Source organism: Urocampus carinirostris, chromosome 4 (genome assembly GCF_059441175.1).
Source record: "Urocampus carinirostris isolate Australia breed hairy pipefish chromosome 4, RoL_Ucar_1.0, whole genome shotgun sequence".
NCBI classification, from domain to species: domain Eukaryota; kingdom Metazoa; phylum Chordata; class Actinopteri; order Syngnathiformes; family Syngnathidae; genus Urocampus; species Urocampus carinirostris.
This window is the reverse complement of record NC_142352.1, coordinates 8,622,977-8,636,810: the sequence shown is the minus strand read 5'-3', so window position 1 is coordinate 8,636,810 and position 13,834 is coordinate 8,622,977. Positions and strand designations below refer to the sequence as shown.

General features: G+C 39.1%; 1 protein-coding gene across 5 annotated transcripts in view; it reads right to left on the bottom strand.

The window, feature by feature from the left end:
* The window catches only part of madd (MAP-kinase activating death domain), a 54,760-nt gene that overhangs the window by 18,130 nt on the left and 22,796 nt on the right, over nt 1-13,834 (bottom strand). For 2 of the 5 annotated variants that reach the window (XM_088333583.1, XM_088333584.1), the window contains 14 exons: nt 13,039-13,189; nt 12,615-12,818; nt 11,355-11,405; nt 9,045-9,148; nt 8,794-8,877; nt 8,416-8,574; nt 6,702-6,822; nt 6,450-6,512; nt 5,149-5,269; nt 3,281-3,386; nt 3,087-3,197; nt 2,903-3,010; nt 2,654-2,818; nt 2,508-2,580 (listed from right to left, as the gene is read on the bottom strand). In XM_088333583.1, coding sequence (XP_088189709.1) covers nt 2,508-2,580; nt 2,654-2,818; nt 2,903-3,010; nt 3,087-3,197; nt 3,281-3,386; nt 5,149-5,269; nt 6,450-6,512; nt 6,702-6,822; nt 8,416-8,574; nt 8,794-8,877; nt 9,045-9,148; nt 11,355-11,405; nt 12,615-12,818; nt 13,039-13,189 — 1,621 coding nt within the window. The remainder of the gene's footprint in view (nt 1-2,507; nt 2,581-2,653; nt 2,819-2,902; nt 3,011-3,086; nt 3,198-3,280; nt 3,387-5,148; nt 5,270-6,449; nt 6,513-6,701; nt 6,823-8,415; nt 8,575-8,793; nt 8,878-9,044; nt 9,149-11,354; nt 11,406-12,614; nt 12,819-13,038; nt 13,190-13,834) is intronic. The other 3 variants (XM_088333585.1, XM_088333586.1, XM_088333587.1) reach the window with 3 other exon arrangements.

Below are 13,834 nucleotides of genomic sequence, written 5' to 3'. Positions count from 1 at the left end.
GAGCCCTTTAACTAAGACAAGAAAGTTTGATCACATTACCCCAATTTTAGCTAACCTGCATTGGCTCCCTGTTAGCTTAAGATGTGATTTTAAGGTTCTGTTGGTAGTATACAAAATCATGCTTGGACTTGCTCCTTCATATCGTTCAGATTTAATTTCTCCCTATGTTCCGGTCCGGAGCCTTCGCTCTGAAAACGCTGGTCTACTAGTGATCCCAGGAGCCAAGAAGAGATCCGCAGGTTCGAGAGGAATGCTTCTCCCTGAGATTCAATCTGAAACCTCAGTGGAAATGTTTAAATCTAGGCTTAAACACGTTTATACTATATAGCATATGAATAACCTATATTTTATGTTGATAATATGTGAATGATTTGCCCTCATGTAGGTTTTAGATGAGGGAATGGTGTCATAATAGTCTGTAGTTTGCAATAGTCTTTGATCTGTGCAGCCCTTTGAGACTCTTTGTGATAAAGGGCTTTACAAATAAACATGACTTGACAAGTGGTTAAGTTACATTGGGCTGGAGTAGATTAATATTTATTATGATGGCATTTCTTAGTTAACAGTAAAAAATAAATGGAGCGCCCAGCTAATGATGCAAAAAGATGCTCACTCACACTCCATTGGTGTTATACCTGGACTTTAAATGGTAGTTTTATATCTATGGCTATGAATAGCTATGATATGAATAGTAGTTGCAATTGATGTTTTTGGGACAGGATCTACTCAGGAATACAAGTTTAAGGAAAAAAGTAAATACTCTTACAGTAATCCCTTGGTATACCCTGATGTACCTTTAACGGTTTCACTACTTTGCACATTTTCATTGTGCCTTGTGCGCCTCTGTAGTATGATTGGCTCAATAGTCACTCTACATGAGAATAACGTTTCGGTTTAAAATGTCAACGTGCATCAAACAGATTGCCGAATGTACATTACGTGCTAGCACCCGTACGAATCCTAGACTTAGGTTTAGTTAGGATTTGGTCTCCACCAATGCCCACTCCAAACTTACGTCCTTGCATGTTAGCGTATAAGGATCTTTTTGCCAAGGAAAAAAACATTTATAACCCCATTTTTGTTTTCAATAACGCCCGCATGATGGTGAAAAAATATTAACTGATGTAAAAAAGTGGATACTGTTCTGAAATCATTATCAGTAAGATAATTTTAAATAAAAATATTGCTTTGGTTTTAATGTATAATAGAGTTTTTAATACATAAATAAAGGTTTCTACTTGGCGGATTTTGCCTCTCGCAGGATCATTTTGGAACACATCCCTTGCAAATAACTGGGAATTATTGTATATTTTTAATGCGGAGAGTGCATATGCACTTATTTGGGTATTATATATGCAAAAAAAAAATGGTATACATCTATCTATCCACCTATGTATTTATGCATAAGAAGAAATGTGTATGATGCAGGTTATACTTTAAATGTCATCGATCTCCAGCCTGGATCTATCCGACCAGAAGGAAATCGAGCTCCTGCTTGAAAGCCTGGCATATAAAGGTACCTAAAAAAAAGCCTTTACTGGGAGAAAATATTTCGGTGAAAGAATCTGATAACGCACCGAATACGTTGGTTGTGACAGCCTAATGGCCACTGTATAAATGTGAAATCTTTGTTCTTTATCACCTTACACTAGGAGGGCACAAATGAGAAAATTGGGGAAAATGGTTCTATTCACATTAGTAATTGTTGAGAAGTACGAGTTGTTGAAAAAAATATTCCAGTCCAGAAAATATGGTTGTAAAGTTTATCACACCTTGCAAGAGGTAGCTCGCGTACACATGTTGGTTATATCATCGTTCTTGGATCGCAATAGAAAACCAGGGTGCCCACTGAATTCTAGGGATTGTCTCAATATAATTATTAGAATAGAGTTATATTTGGATGCTTGATTTGTTATGTGACGTCCCCGCTTTCATAGTGGATTCGACTGCTAGATGGCACTATGTCCCAACATATAGAAAGGACTTTTCCACTTTGCTTCTAAGGAGGAATAAAGTGCAGGCTAACTAGGGAACTCCGTAGCAGACTGCTTGGTAACTCGTGCCAGAAATGGTCAGATGTCAGACTGGCTGCCCTGTAAATTAAGTGACATATTTAATACTCATTTGTTGGCCTGAAAAGGAATGGGTGCCAACAGGATGTATTTGCCCAAGACACACCACAGGTAATGGCGCTACTATGACCTTAGTGGTAAGGCAAAAGTCCTCCTACCTAGACTAAAGTGACGTGTTCCTGCCAATACCGAGCAAAAAATATTAAACATTATTAAACATTAAATATCACTTCATATTTAGTTAGCAAATATGTCAGACTATCATTTCCTCATTATAAAATATGTAGTGAAGAAATGACAGGCTGACGTTCATTTTTTCTAATGCTAGGGTGCTTTTCCAACGCTGTTGTTGTGATCGACTGGTAAATCGCCCTCGACGAATTGGGCACGCCTGACCTAAACCATTCGTTGTACACAGAAGAATGCAAGCAATACCTGGTTTGGAGCTTTGCTGCCTAGCTGCAGCCCTTTCCATACTATCCTTAACACAGTAGTAGAGTTCGCGACACTAAAAAGCAGAAAGCAAAGTATTTTAAAGACGAGAAATGTTTCTGAAGAATGTAAAGGGGTAGACTGCAGACCTTTTTGGTGTAGAACTTATTTAGTTGAGTCTCTTGCCCGTTACGTCTCCAAAGACATAAAACCTTGGTCTTGGGGCAGTAAGTCATGTTGATGAGCTTCTCGTACCACCAACGTTCGTACACTGTGCCGATGTTGCTGCGGAGGACTATGCAGTCATCACATACCTGAAATATGAAGCAGTAAAACGTCAAATAAAAACGAAACTCAATTCTTAATATGAATCCAAAAATATTAAAGACACTGCAAACCTCCATGAAAAAAATGTCCCCAGTGGTATCAGTACCAGCGTGTACAACAAACGTCTGCTTTTTCACGTGCCGGCTTCCGCAGGGCCGGATAGGTAGCTCACGGCCGTTCTAAGAGAAAAACGCAAGAAAAAGGGTAAAGCAAAATAGCTCAAAAAGTACATCGAAAGAAAAAAAAAATGCTGACCATTTGGGTCAGTTTTTCTAGCAGATCGTTGATCTCTTGGCTGTAGGTTAGGCCAATGTGGGACTTGCCCATCAAGCGCCTAACTTTCTTCCGGATGTCATTTTTGTTGACCTAAATAATACAAACATGGAAATGAATCCTCAATATATAAAAGCATCTTGGTGTGCTGATTCATGCATTATGTATCTTATTACTTTTAGCATGAGCATGTATGCAATCATGTTGTGAAGAAGTGTTGCCAGGAGTTTGTCCTCGTCGTCCTCCAGACGCTTGCGGTCATGCTCACCCAATGACAAATATCTATCAAAACAAAACGCAGTGGCATAATTTGGTAGAATGTAAAATATTACAATCAACAATCCTTTCAGGCACAGAATTTGACAACAGTAAAGCGTGGTGGCAGTGTGATTATTTGGAGCTGCTTTGCTTCTGTTGTTCTCAGAAGTTGAGTGATAATTATGCAAAAGAAACACAGAAATCATGAAGGGGGTAAATACTTTTTCACAGCACTGAATAAATAGAAGCATTGTCCCAAAGTGCCAAAACTTGAAAATACATTTTTGTTTTAAAAGATTGTTATAAGGGTTGGCGCTGCTCATTGGTAAGTTTAAAATCCTCCGGGAATTTTCTCAGTATAATAAATCACTGTAAGATGACAGGAGCGGCTTTGATCAGTAGTGTGGTGCGAGTCCATGATATGTACCAATAGTAATGGGCAGTTAACTCTTCAAAATAGCTTAATACTTTCAAAAAAGATGGTGAAGTCCCATGATCATCGTCTGGTTAGAGAGAGATGACGTTTCGTGCACGTCTGCAGGAATGCGGACACTCGAGGGAACGCGGAGGCCCGAGGGTACGCGGAGGCCCGAGGGAAAGCAATCGTCATGGTGACCGAAATAGTGTGAAAGTTCTTGCAAAGTTCGTGCATGAGTTCAGTGTGCTTGCAAGAAAAGTACCCATGTGTTTATGGAAGACACTGTTTTGATATTGGAGGTATCACAAATGCATCATCTCACAAAAAGCTGTTGTTCACTGACATTTTTTTGGAAACAAGTATAGAAACTTTGGAATGTTCCACTGTTGTTTACCAGTCAATGGTCAAAGCTAGAAACATACTTTTTTATCCAATGAAAGATTGGGTCAACCCCTGGCTTCAACCCACGAGAGCCAGAGGAGCAAAATATATATATTTTTTTTTTTGGGGGGGGGATACCATACCATATATTTTAAGACATATTTCAGCAAAACCGAAAAACCTGCTCTTCAGACAAAATCTAACTTTATATTAAGGATTCGTTATGGACGTACTGCCAAAACGGGATCTGTTGGAGAGACACCTTGACTGTAAACTGTAGTGGGAAGTATGCTCCATAAATAATGCACCAAACCACCTCCGTTCTATTAGCGCTATGCTATGTGCGCACTAGTCTTAACCCTGCACACACCAGAATTGGAACGTTATAGATAAGACTTGCATTAAAATAATTGTATCTTGTATTATATTATATCTCATATTAGGGCGGCATTAGCTCCGGAGGTAGAGAGCTCGTCTTGGGATCAAGATGTCGCAGGTACGATTCCCGGCACCTCTGTGTTATATGTCGAAGTGTCCTTGGGCAAAACACTGAATCCCTAGTGCCCCCAAGAAGCAGGTAGGTGCCTTGCGAGGCTGACTCCCTATTGGTGTGTGAGAGTATGTGTGAATGGGTAAGTGTGAAGCCCATTGTAAAGCGCTTTGGCAGGTCTTCATTGACTTGAGAAGCGCTATATAAATCCAGACCATTTACCATCTCTGAGCCATATGTTCTCATGAAAAGAGCCAGGGGTTCCCTACAAAATTTGATTTCCTGTACGCCTTCAAAATTGGGTCAAGATAGCAAACATTGGCAGGCACCAAATCTTACAGTTTAAGAAAAACAACTGGCGTTGGATGAGTTAATAGGTCTTTGTGGAAATTAGCAAAAACATGCTAGCTAGCTAATCAGCCCACAAATAACACTTCAAACAAAGGAACATGTGAGTATACGGAAATACAAATATGGAATAATGATTTTTTTTAAACCTTTCAATCATCTCTTGAGGTCCCTGGTCCAATCCCATCCCCTCACGCTCCAACATGACAGCATCCAAATAGGCGTCCTCCCAGAACTGCACCTGATCCCACAGTGTGGAGCGTTCCTTACCTAAGAAAAGTGTCATATTGGTCACAGAGTGTAAATCTGCTTTCTGATACATTCCACGGGTCTGAAAATCACTCCGTGTGGCTTTTTATGAAACGTTTCTTAAAGGTGGCTAGAAATAGAAGAATAGAGGGGAGTTTTGTTTACCAACCTTTAGAATGACGCAAAATTAATTCATTTGCTACTAGGGATTCATAACGATTGTTCAGTGTTCCGATTCATGCATCACATTTAGATTACTGAGTTGTGGCAACAGAACACCAATGTGAACAACAACAAAAACTTCTCTGGAAGTAAAAAGGAACCATACAGAATTAAGAACCATTTTATTTGCTGCCACCATCTCTGGGCTTGTGTCACCATTGCAGCTTTTGTCAGCTCGATCATAATCATGCAATTACGTGCATTTCTTAGACACGCTCGAATAAAGTATTTGTTTAACGTTCTTGCGTTTTGGGTTTGGACTCTACTTGAAGCAGTTTTTTCTTACCTTTAACATTTTCATGCTACAGCAGCTATACTAACAAATAACAACAAAAACAAAATGCAGGGGAGAGCATTATGTCACTCTCCAGCCCTCTACCCACCCCCATTCCTCCTACCTATTGTGTTCCACCCCAAACAGCTGTCCTAAAAGTAAAATAAAAGCAGATAGGCACAGTGGAAAATAAAGCATAAGGGCTCTTTGAACTAAGTTTGGCAGAGTTAAAACAAACTTAATAGAAGGGGGGATCTTAAAATAAAACATCTCCAATTTGAATACCTCCTCAACACACAGACACAAATAAGTAATTTTTTTTTTTTTAAAGAAACTATATAGGTGAATCCCCAGGTCCTAAAACACAGGTTTGCCGCGGTCAAACATACCATAAACTATGTATCCATCATCATCTTATAACAGTTTTAGTTTGTCTCTTAGAAAAGCTGTGAGAAAAGGGTAAGCAGGACTCAAAAGAATGTGGAGCTTGCTAAAGTAAAACAACTAATGTAAGCCAGACGACTATCATACTTTTCTTTACCAGTCCATATCAACTAAAATTAATTACAACATGTTGGTTGACTTGGACATAATTATCAAGTAGAGAAATCAAGAAAATAGATATTAAGTTAAGCTTTAGGACTTGCTGAACAACAATTGCCACCCCAAAAGGAAAAAACAGCCATAGCAAGCGATCAGCCCTACTTAGCGAAAAGGTTTCCATGGCAGCATCCTCTAGTTGATCCCAAACGGAGCTCTTATCGCGGCCTGGAAGATTTTCCCAGATGGAAAACGCAGCGGGAGGAAAGAGAAGCGGATGGTGTTAGGTCTTAATTGAAAAGTGTTAATGGCAGGAAAAACAAAAAAGGGAGTAAAGACCAAACACTTGGGGACACATAAAACAGTGATAGACCTAATCAGATGGCAATTACAACCAATTCTGTCAAAGGAACATACCCATCAAGCCTTCACAAAGATAGATCCTCATACTGATGTCTTCCACCGGCTGAGTCTGCATCCCTTTGGCTGTTGCAGATGCATTTTCTTTGGCACCTGGTTTTAGAGTGTGGGTCTTTCCCTGGTAAATAAGACAATAGAATTTAAAGTTGATTGCAGATTGGCCTGTATGTTTATTTTTCAGACATAATGCTGATTATTTCTAGTCAAAGCTATTCACTTTCAGTAGAAGAGAACCATTAGGAAGTTGGAAGGTGATTTTATTCAATTGGGAAGGCGTTTTTCTTTTGATTGAGGTAATGTAAATCAGGGGCCAGGAACTTATAGCTCACGAGCCAGGTGTGGCACTTTTTATGAGTACATCTGGCTCAGAGATAAAATGCATGTATTGAGCCAGGAGTAAAAGACACAGTTTCTTCCACTAGCGGCAGGAGCGCTGTAGCACTTTTCTACCTTTAACTCTGGTATAGATTTTATTCTGTATTCTTATACACTGAAAAAGTCAAAACTACCACCCAGAATTGCTCCAGACTTTAAAGCCATACTGACACCTGCTGAGTAAGAGAATGCTTCTGAGTGTGGTCAACGTGCCAACCCACCAAAATATCCACTGTGTCCCTGAAATTGGTGCTGAAGACATGTGGGTAGCAACGAGCAACTTGCAGAATACACTTTACACTTTGGCAAAGCTTACACTTTGATTTTATTCTCTTTGCCATTGAGATGCATCAAAATACTCATGCTAGTGTGACGTTTGTATTCAGATGATTTTTTTTAAGCGTATAGTTTGTGCAAATTATGAAAAAATGATGACTAATCAGCAAAGCACTTGAGGACTTTTAAAGGAAATGTTGCTCCAAGTTAGAACTGTAACCACTTTAATTAGCTGAAGGAAAATACATACCTATCCTTTTCGTTTTCAGTATTTTGTGACATTTTTACAAAAGAACTCCGCTTACACCTTGTTTTAAAATCGTTATTCACTTAAAAAATGTCGGTCATAATGGACCTCATTGGTTTTAAGTAAATGCGGGAGGGAGGCATATTTCAACAAGGATATTAGCTGATATGGGAAACAGGATCTTCCATTTTTATTATTTATATTTTATGACATTAGACGTCACACAGTGAAATAAAATGCACTTAGAGATCAGGTTTAGCAATCTGATGTTAATGCTCAATTTCCTCCTAACGGGAGAATGAATAATGTTTAGTGCCTCATAGTGGAACAATAGAACTTTCAGTAAAAAAAAATTGAATACTAGGCAAAAATACATAAATTATGATACCAATATTAATTTTTATGAAACATTATAGGTCGAAAAATTTGTATTTCTCTTACATAGTGGAATCAGCAAATGTTTTCCTTCTCATTAGAAAATACAGTGCCATTGAGGTTTCATATATTACACACTGGGGCTTCAAAATCCATAGTGTGGCACTCGTTTGAAAAATAATTAAAATATTTTGCTTTCACGGCTCTTTGGGTAGAAACTATTCCTGACTCCTGCTGTAAATGGTAATAATTGGAAAAATGTATTACAATGTGTTTTTATTCAGACAACAAAAGCAAAGTTGTTTAAAAAATATCAGGACAATAACCTGCTAAAATCAAACATTCCTTTTTGCCTTTATAGATAAGTGGGAGCCAGGTTGATTGTTGTGATTTTAACCCCCAAATTAAATTAAACCTTAACAATGATCCCGAACTTACAAACACAGCGCTGGTAGCAGGGTTTGTTTCAATTTCACTGTCAGAAAGGGTTCCCCTGGACTGGGCTGAATGCAAAGCACTTCTGCCACCGGAGCCGTCTCCAATTGTGCTGCTCAGATCACTGTCCGCACCCAGAGTCTCTCCGGAGCTGTTGCTGATCTACAGACATACAGCAACAAAGTCATCAAAATGGTCAAGTTGAAAACTTTTCACTTAGTCTAACTGCTATTGAACCTTCATATATTTCACTTTAAATAGTAAATTGTGTTTGAATTGGATTTTATTGACAAGAGGGCAACCAAAAAGGCAGTTTGTAGTTGTTACGCCAAAATAAGTGCACCTATGAGCCAATAAGTCAATGTGTTGGTCCTGCCCTACCACTGTGCTCGCCTCAGAGTCTTGGCTGGTACTTCTGGTTAGGATAGGAGGTTCAGAACTTGCAACAGATTCTGTGTCACTCTTCTACAAATACAATGAGAGGGAGTGATGGACAGGGGGTGTGATGGAAGAGAGACAGACCAAGAAATTAGCCGCTATGATAGTTGTACGTTGTTCAAGAATATTAAACTACAAATTCAAACATTACGGATTCTATTTACTTAAATGATGTGTACTTGGGATGTGCAAACCTGAGATCCGGAGGTGACACTGAGCCCACTGTCAGCACTCATCTGAGATTTCTTCTCCTCAGCATCGGTCACCTGATGGCGCTGCTGCTTTGTTGCTTCAGCCCCTAAGGTCAATTATAATTGTCAGACTTTGATCAATTCCTTTTTAGCAATCTTACCTTGCTGTGAATCACCCGAAACCAACACTGCACATCAATAGTACAAGCAAAATATAAAGTCTTCCTTTTTAATACTGGTAATAATACTTAAAACTCAGTTTGTAATCACTATTTTGTTTAATTGCATTCACCAGGGACATGAATGTCACCGCAATGTTGGGATTTCAAAGAAATAATTAGCACTCAATAATTGTACAAAATGTGTTTTAAACAGATTAATTCGTGCATGCATGGCTTTAGATCAATTTGAATAAAAAAAAAAACATAAAAATACCTACCCAAAAGGGTTCTGGTGGTGCGCTTTTGACAAATATGTGGAGTATTTCATCAGTGTGTTTGGTGCAAAAACTGTATATGAAAATGTAAAGAATGCTAGTTTAAACCTAAATGGGAATGATGATTCCAAATGGAATGTATTCATGTCATTTAGCTTACATGTGAAATAGTAAATCAGTTACTATCTACTTTGCATATTTCATTGATTGTTTTTTTTTTAAAGGTAAAACAAACAAAACTAACAAATGCAATTCCATGAAACCCCTAAATTGCAAAAATGTGACATCATGTGACTGCTGGGTGTATAGTAACAGTGGTCCCCAAACGTTTCTGTACCACGGACAGGTTTAATGCCTGAATACATTTTAAAGGCCTGACCCAAGGTTGGCATTAAACATGTTTTTACTTTTTCTAAATACAACTGATAACAACGATATCATTAATAATAACAATTAGAAGGATCTATCAACCGTGTAACTGTGTGCAATATTTGGGTCCTAAAAACTTCGCATCAACATCATATGACATGGGCAAGACTACACCAACTCACTGCAACACTCTTATCGAAAGTTAAGGCCACAATGTCACACTGAGCCGGATGCAAACTAATCAAAACTACAAGTTCACCAAATAAACAAAACCTCCTGGAGTGTGTTGGTGTTGTCTTTTTGTCCGTGTCTACTGCTTTTTGTAATCTCGACATAGGGATTCCTGGAATCCTCGAACTGTATTGTTGAATCTTTCCTCCATGGCCACTAGTTTTTTTTCTTCCTTTTTAACATCACATAGTAAACTGCATTAGACCATTCTCAGCTGCTAAATGGATATCGTTACGACATATGTATTTGGTTTGATTTAACATTTACTAAATCTTCAGCGGACAGTTTCGACACTTCCAATGTGACAATTGCACTGCACAACGAGAAATTCCTGCGCGAACCATACTAAATTTAACTTAACTGCAGGGCATGAAATCCCTGGTTTAAGTTTGGAGTCACCACAGCGGTGCCAATAAAACAACAAGCAAATAATAATGGACATTAGCATTCTTTCTCTGAGGCCCAGTACAGAATGACCCTGGTACTGGTCCGTGGCTCAGTGGTTGGGAACCACTGTGGTAAAGGATAATGACCTATCCAAGTATGAATTTTAAAAAAATCTCTCAAAAGGACCCTTGTGCAACAAGAAGGGGGCAAGACCTAAAGTGCAGCCAAATTGTGTGGGGGAAAAAAACACAAACAATAACAAAAACTGCAATAGCGGGAAGCTGCGTGACACCCCATCACAATCTGCAACATTAACTCTCTGTCAGTGTGGCTCAAAAACACAAGGCACAGGCAGTTAAGCATGCCAGCAAACTCAGAAACGTAGGTGTCATTAGTCTCTCACCTGCAGTGGAATATGAGACATTTAGTATTTTTTGGTCAAATGAAACATTTACAAACAGCTTCAATCATATATAAAAATTAAAAGAAAAAGCAAGACATTGGAAAGAATAAAGAGAAAGAAAGGGAAACCTGTGTATGCTAATATTTTTGCATTAAAGGTTTAGATTTGATTTGAAACAATTCTTAACAGCTCAAGTTTGTAAATAATACCAGAGAACAAGTTATTGGCTGAATTTTAACTTTGATTTTTGCTCAGACTATTAATACGATTTCTGAAAGTTGGTCTGTAGACGGTAAACTACTAGAAACAAAGGTAATGGGTATTGACGGTTGAGCGACTAAACTCCATCAGTCAATTTATATCAGATTAATGTCTATGCATCAAGCTTGAAGGTAAAGAAATAGCCAACTACAGAAAGACAGAGAGGGGTGGAAAAGAGTCAGGAACTTAATACCCCAATCTTTTTTGGATGAGTGAAGTTTCTTACTCTGTGGTTTTTCCATAGATTTTTGCTTATCCTGGTGCTTGCTCCACAATTCTACCCAAGATGCATTGCAAGCAAGGAGAGAAAGACAGATAGTCAGAGAGCAGGTTGAAAAAGTATGTATGGTGGATGAGCATCAAAAGCAAAATGAAATAAAGTTAAGGATAAATCAATGTCAGAAAATGACAATACTGAATGACGTCAGCAGTAGAATGTGTATTTTGCACATAGCTAGCTGCACATCAACCCGAAGCAGTCAAAACTTTACAAAGTTGTGTCAAATATTTGAAGTAGCAATAATGGTAATATTACGGGACACTGAGGGTATCTGGAGAGCCAAACAAATATCCTTTGTAAGTCAAAGTCGTTGGGCTCGCCAGAAAACAGATTTGAGGGTACTTTCTAAATGGAGAAGAGCATGGAATGTGGTTAATGGGCTGACAAGCCACATGGTGAAATGGGAGCAGTTGCAAAAGCTGAGGTGCACATCTCACAGCATTCTGTAGAATTGAGGTTGCAACTTCTAAAAAAGGGAGAAGACTTGCAAGTGTGAAAAGCTGTTCAACTATGGGTAGCCTGATTCTAAGTGTCCCTAGCACACAGGCCCGAAAAAATGTATGACTGAGCTTTGTGTTTCATAGATTTAATAACTCAAGTCATTCCATTTTGATCTGGGACTGTCTCTTGGGAGTTTCTTTTCACATCCATGCTGAGAGCAAAAGGAATTGCCATATCTTAAGAAATGTAGGAACCTGCAGTAAAGGCACATGTTTTTGGAGTGATGGTCATTAAATTGATTAACCTTGGCCACTACTGCAGATTTAGGCATTGAAAACAAAAATAAAAAAGGCATGCATTCCAGATGCGGGGAGGCTGACAAGAGCCGTTTCGAAAGGAGGCAAACAGGGACACAAATGCTTTAGGAAGGCTGGACAAACGCATTACGGGCAGGAACACATAGGGCAACACGCTATTCCAAACATTTTTTCCACATATTTTTATTTCTTACTTTTCTTGTTATTTTTATATTCAAGTTAATTTGTATACACATTTGTTTTAAAAATCTGATCGTAAATATGGGGAAAACATTGGCTATGGCTTTTGGCATTCTCCAATTAAATGTAATGTGTGGAATATAGTGACTCCTGCATTGTCGTGAATGTAACTTTCTTGGGAATGGTTGGAAAAATTCTTTCAAGGGTTGATGAGCTTATCTAGGGACCTCACTTTGCGCATGCAACCAGGCTGGAGTAGTGTACACACCGATCGAGGCAATAAAGTTTTCTTCGTTCAGGCTCCGGGTGTCAAAATGACGGGCGCCTCTGCTTGCCGTGTGATGTGGCAGCTGCAGATGAGGAACGGTCAGGAGACCTGGCTGTCTGGTGGCCTCCATTCGGCCAGACGGACTCTCTTTACTCCCCGGGCTGCCAGCACAATCTGTGGGACTTCGCTTGCGCTTTTCAGGGTCTAACAAGTTATCGAAATTAAAAGGGGCCACAAATGAAGGTTGACAAAATTAGTGGAACATCTGTGAGTTCAGATAGTTGAATGAAAGGGACACAAGAGCGAAACAAGTGTTTGTGGTACAAGCCCATCCTCCAAGCAAAGTTCAGGGGTTAGTACATGACTTATATTTTCTCCGGCAATATCAAAATAAAATGCCACAAAGATCATCTGTCAAACTTACCTTTGGTTTGATAATGCGTACGTGCAATTTCCATTAACGTGAAGACACTGGCCATTCCTCCAAGTCCTGCATTTGCATAAGAATGCTCCAAGCTGGATACTGTACATTTCAGTATGTCCAGCATGCCCTTATAAACCTTCCTGCTCACCTCCTGAAATGAGTCGCATGAAATATATACTAAACACGCACATAAACTGCTTCTTTACTGAAATCAATGATTACAGATTACAAATTAACTCCTTCAATGCCATACGACACATACGTTTTCAGAAGCAATGTCCCGGTGTGCCAAAATGTAAAAATACGTTTTTCTAGTACCGTTTTTAAAAAGTATTATAAAGGGTTAGGCTCTGCTCATCGGTAAGTATCAAGCCTCTGGGAATGGTTGCGATATGATTAATCAACTTTAAAGGGCAGGAGTGGCTTTGATCAGATCTTTGTCCACACATTTAGGAAGCCCAACGTCCTAGTGTCGAGTGTGAGTGGGTGGCGCCATACAGCGAGTACTCGTGGTGAGGCAGTGTAGTGTAAGTTTGCAAGATATGGACAAATTGTAATAAGCAGTTAATTCTTCAACAGAGCTTATTTCTTTTAAAAAAGATGATGAAGTCTCAACATCATCGTTTGGTCAGAGGGGGACGACGTTTTGTGTACGCCTGCAGGAACGCGGTCGCCGAAGGCACGCGATCACCACAGTGACCGAAATCATGCGAAAGATCTTGCAAAAGGAATGCATACTTCATGCATCAGTTCAGTGTTATTGCAATAAAATGATATTTTGCAAACAAAGTGTCCT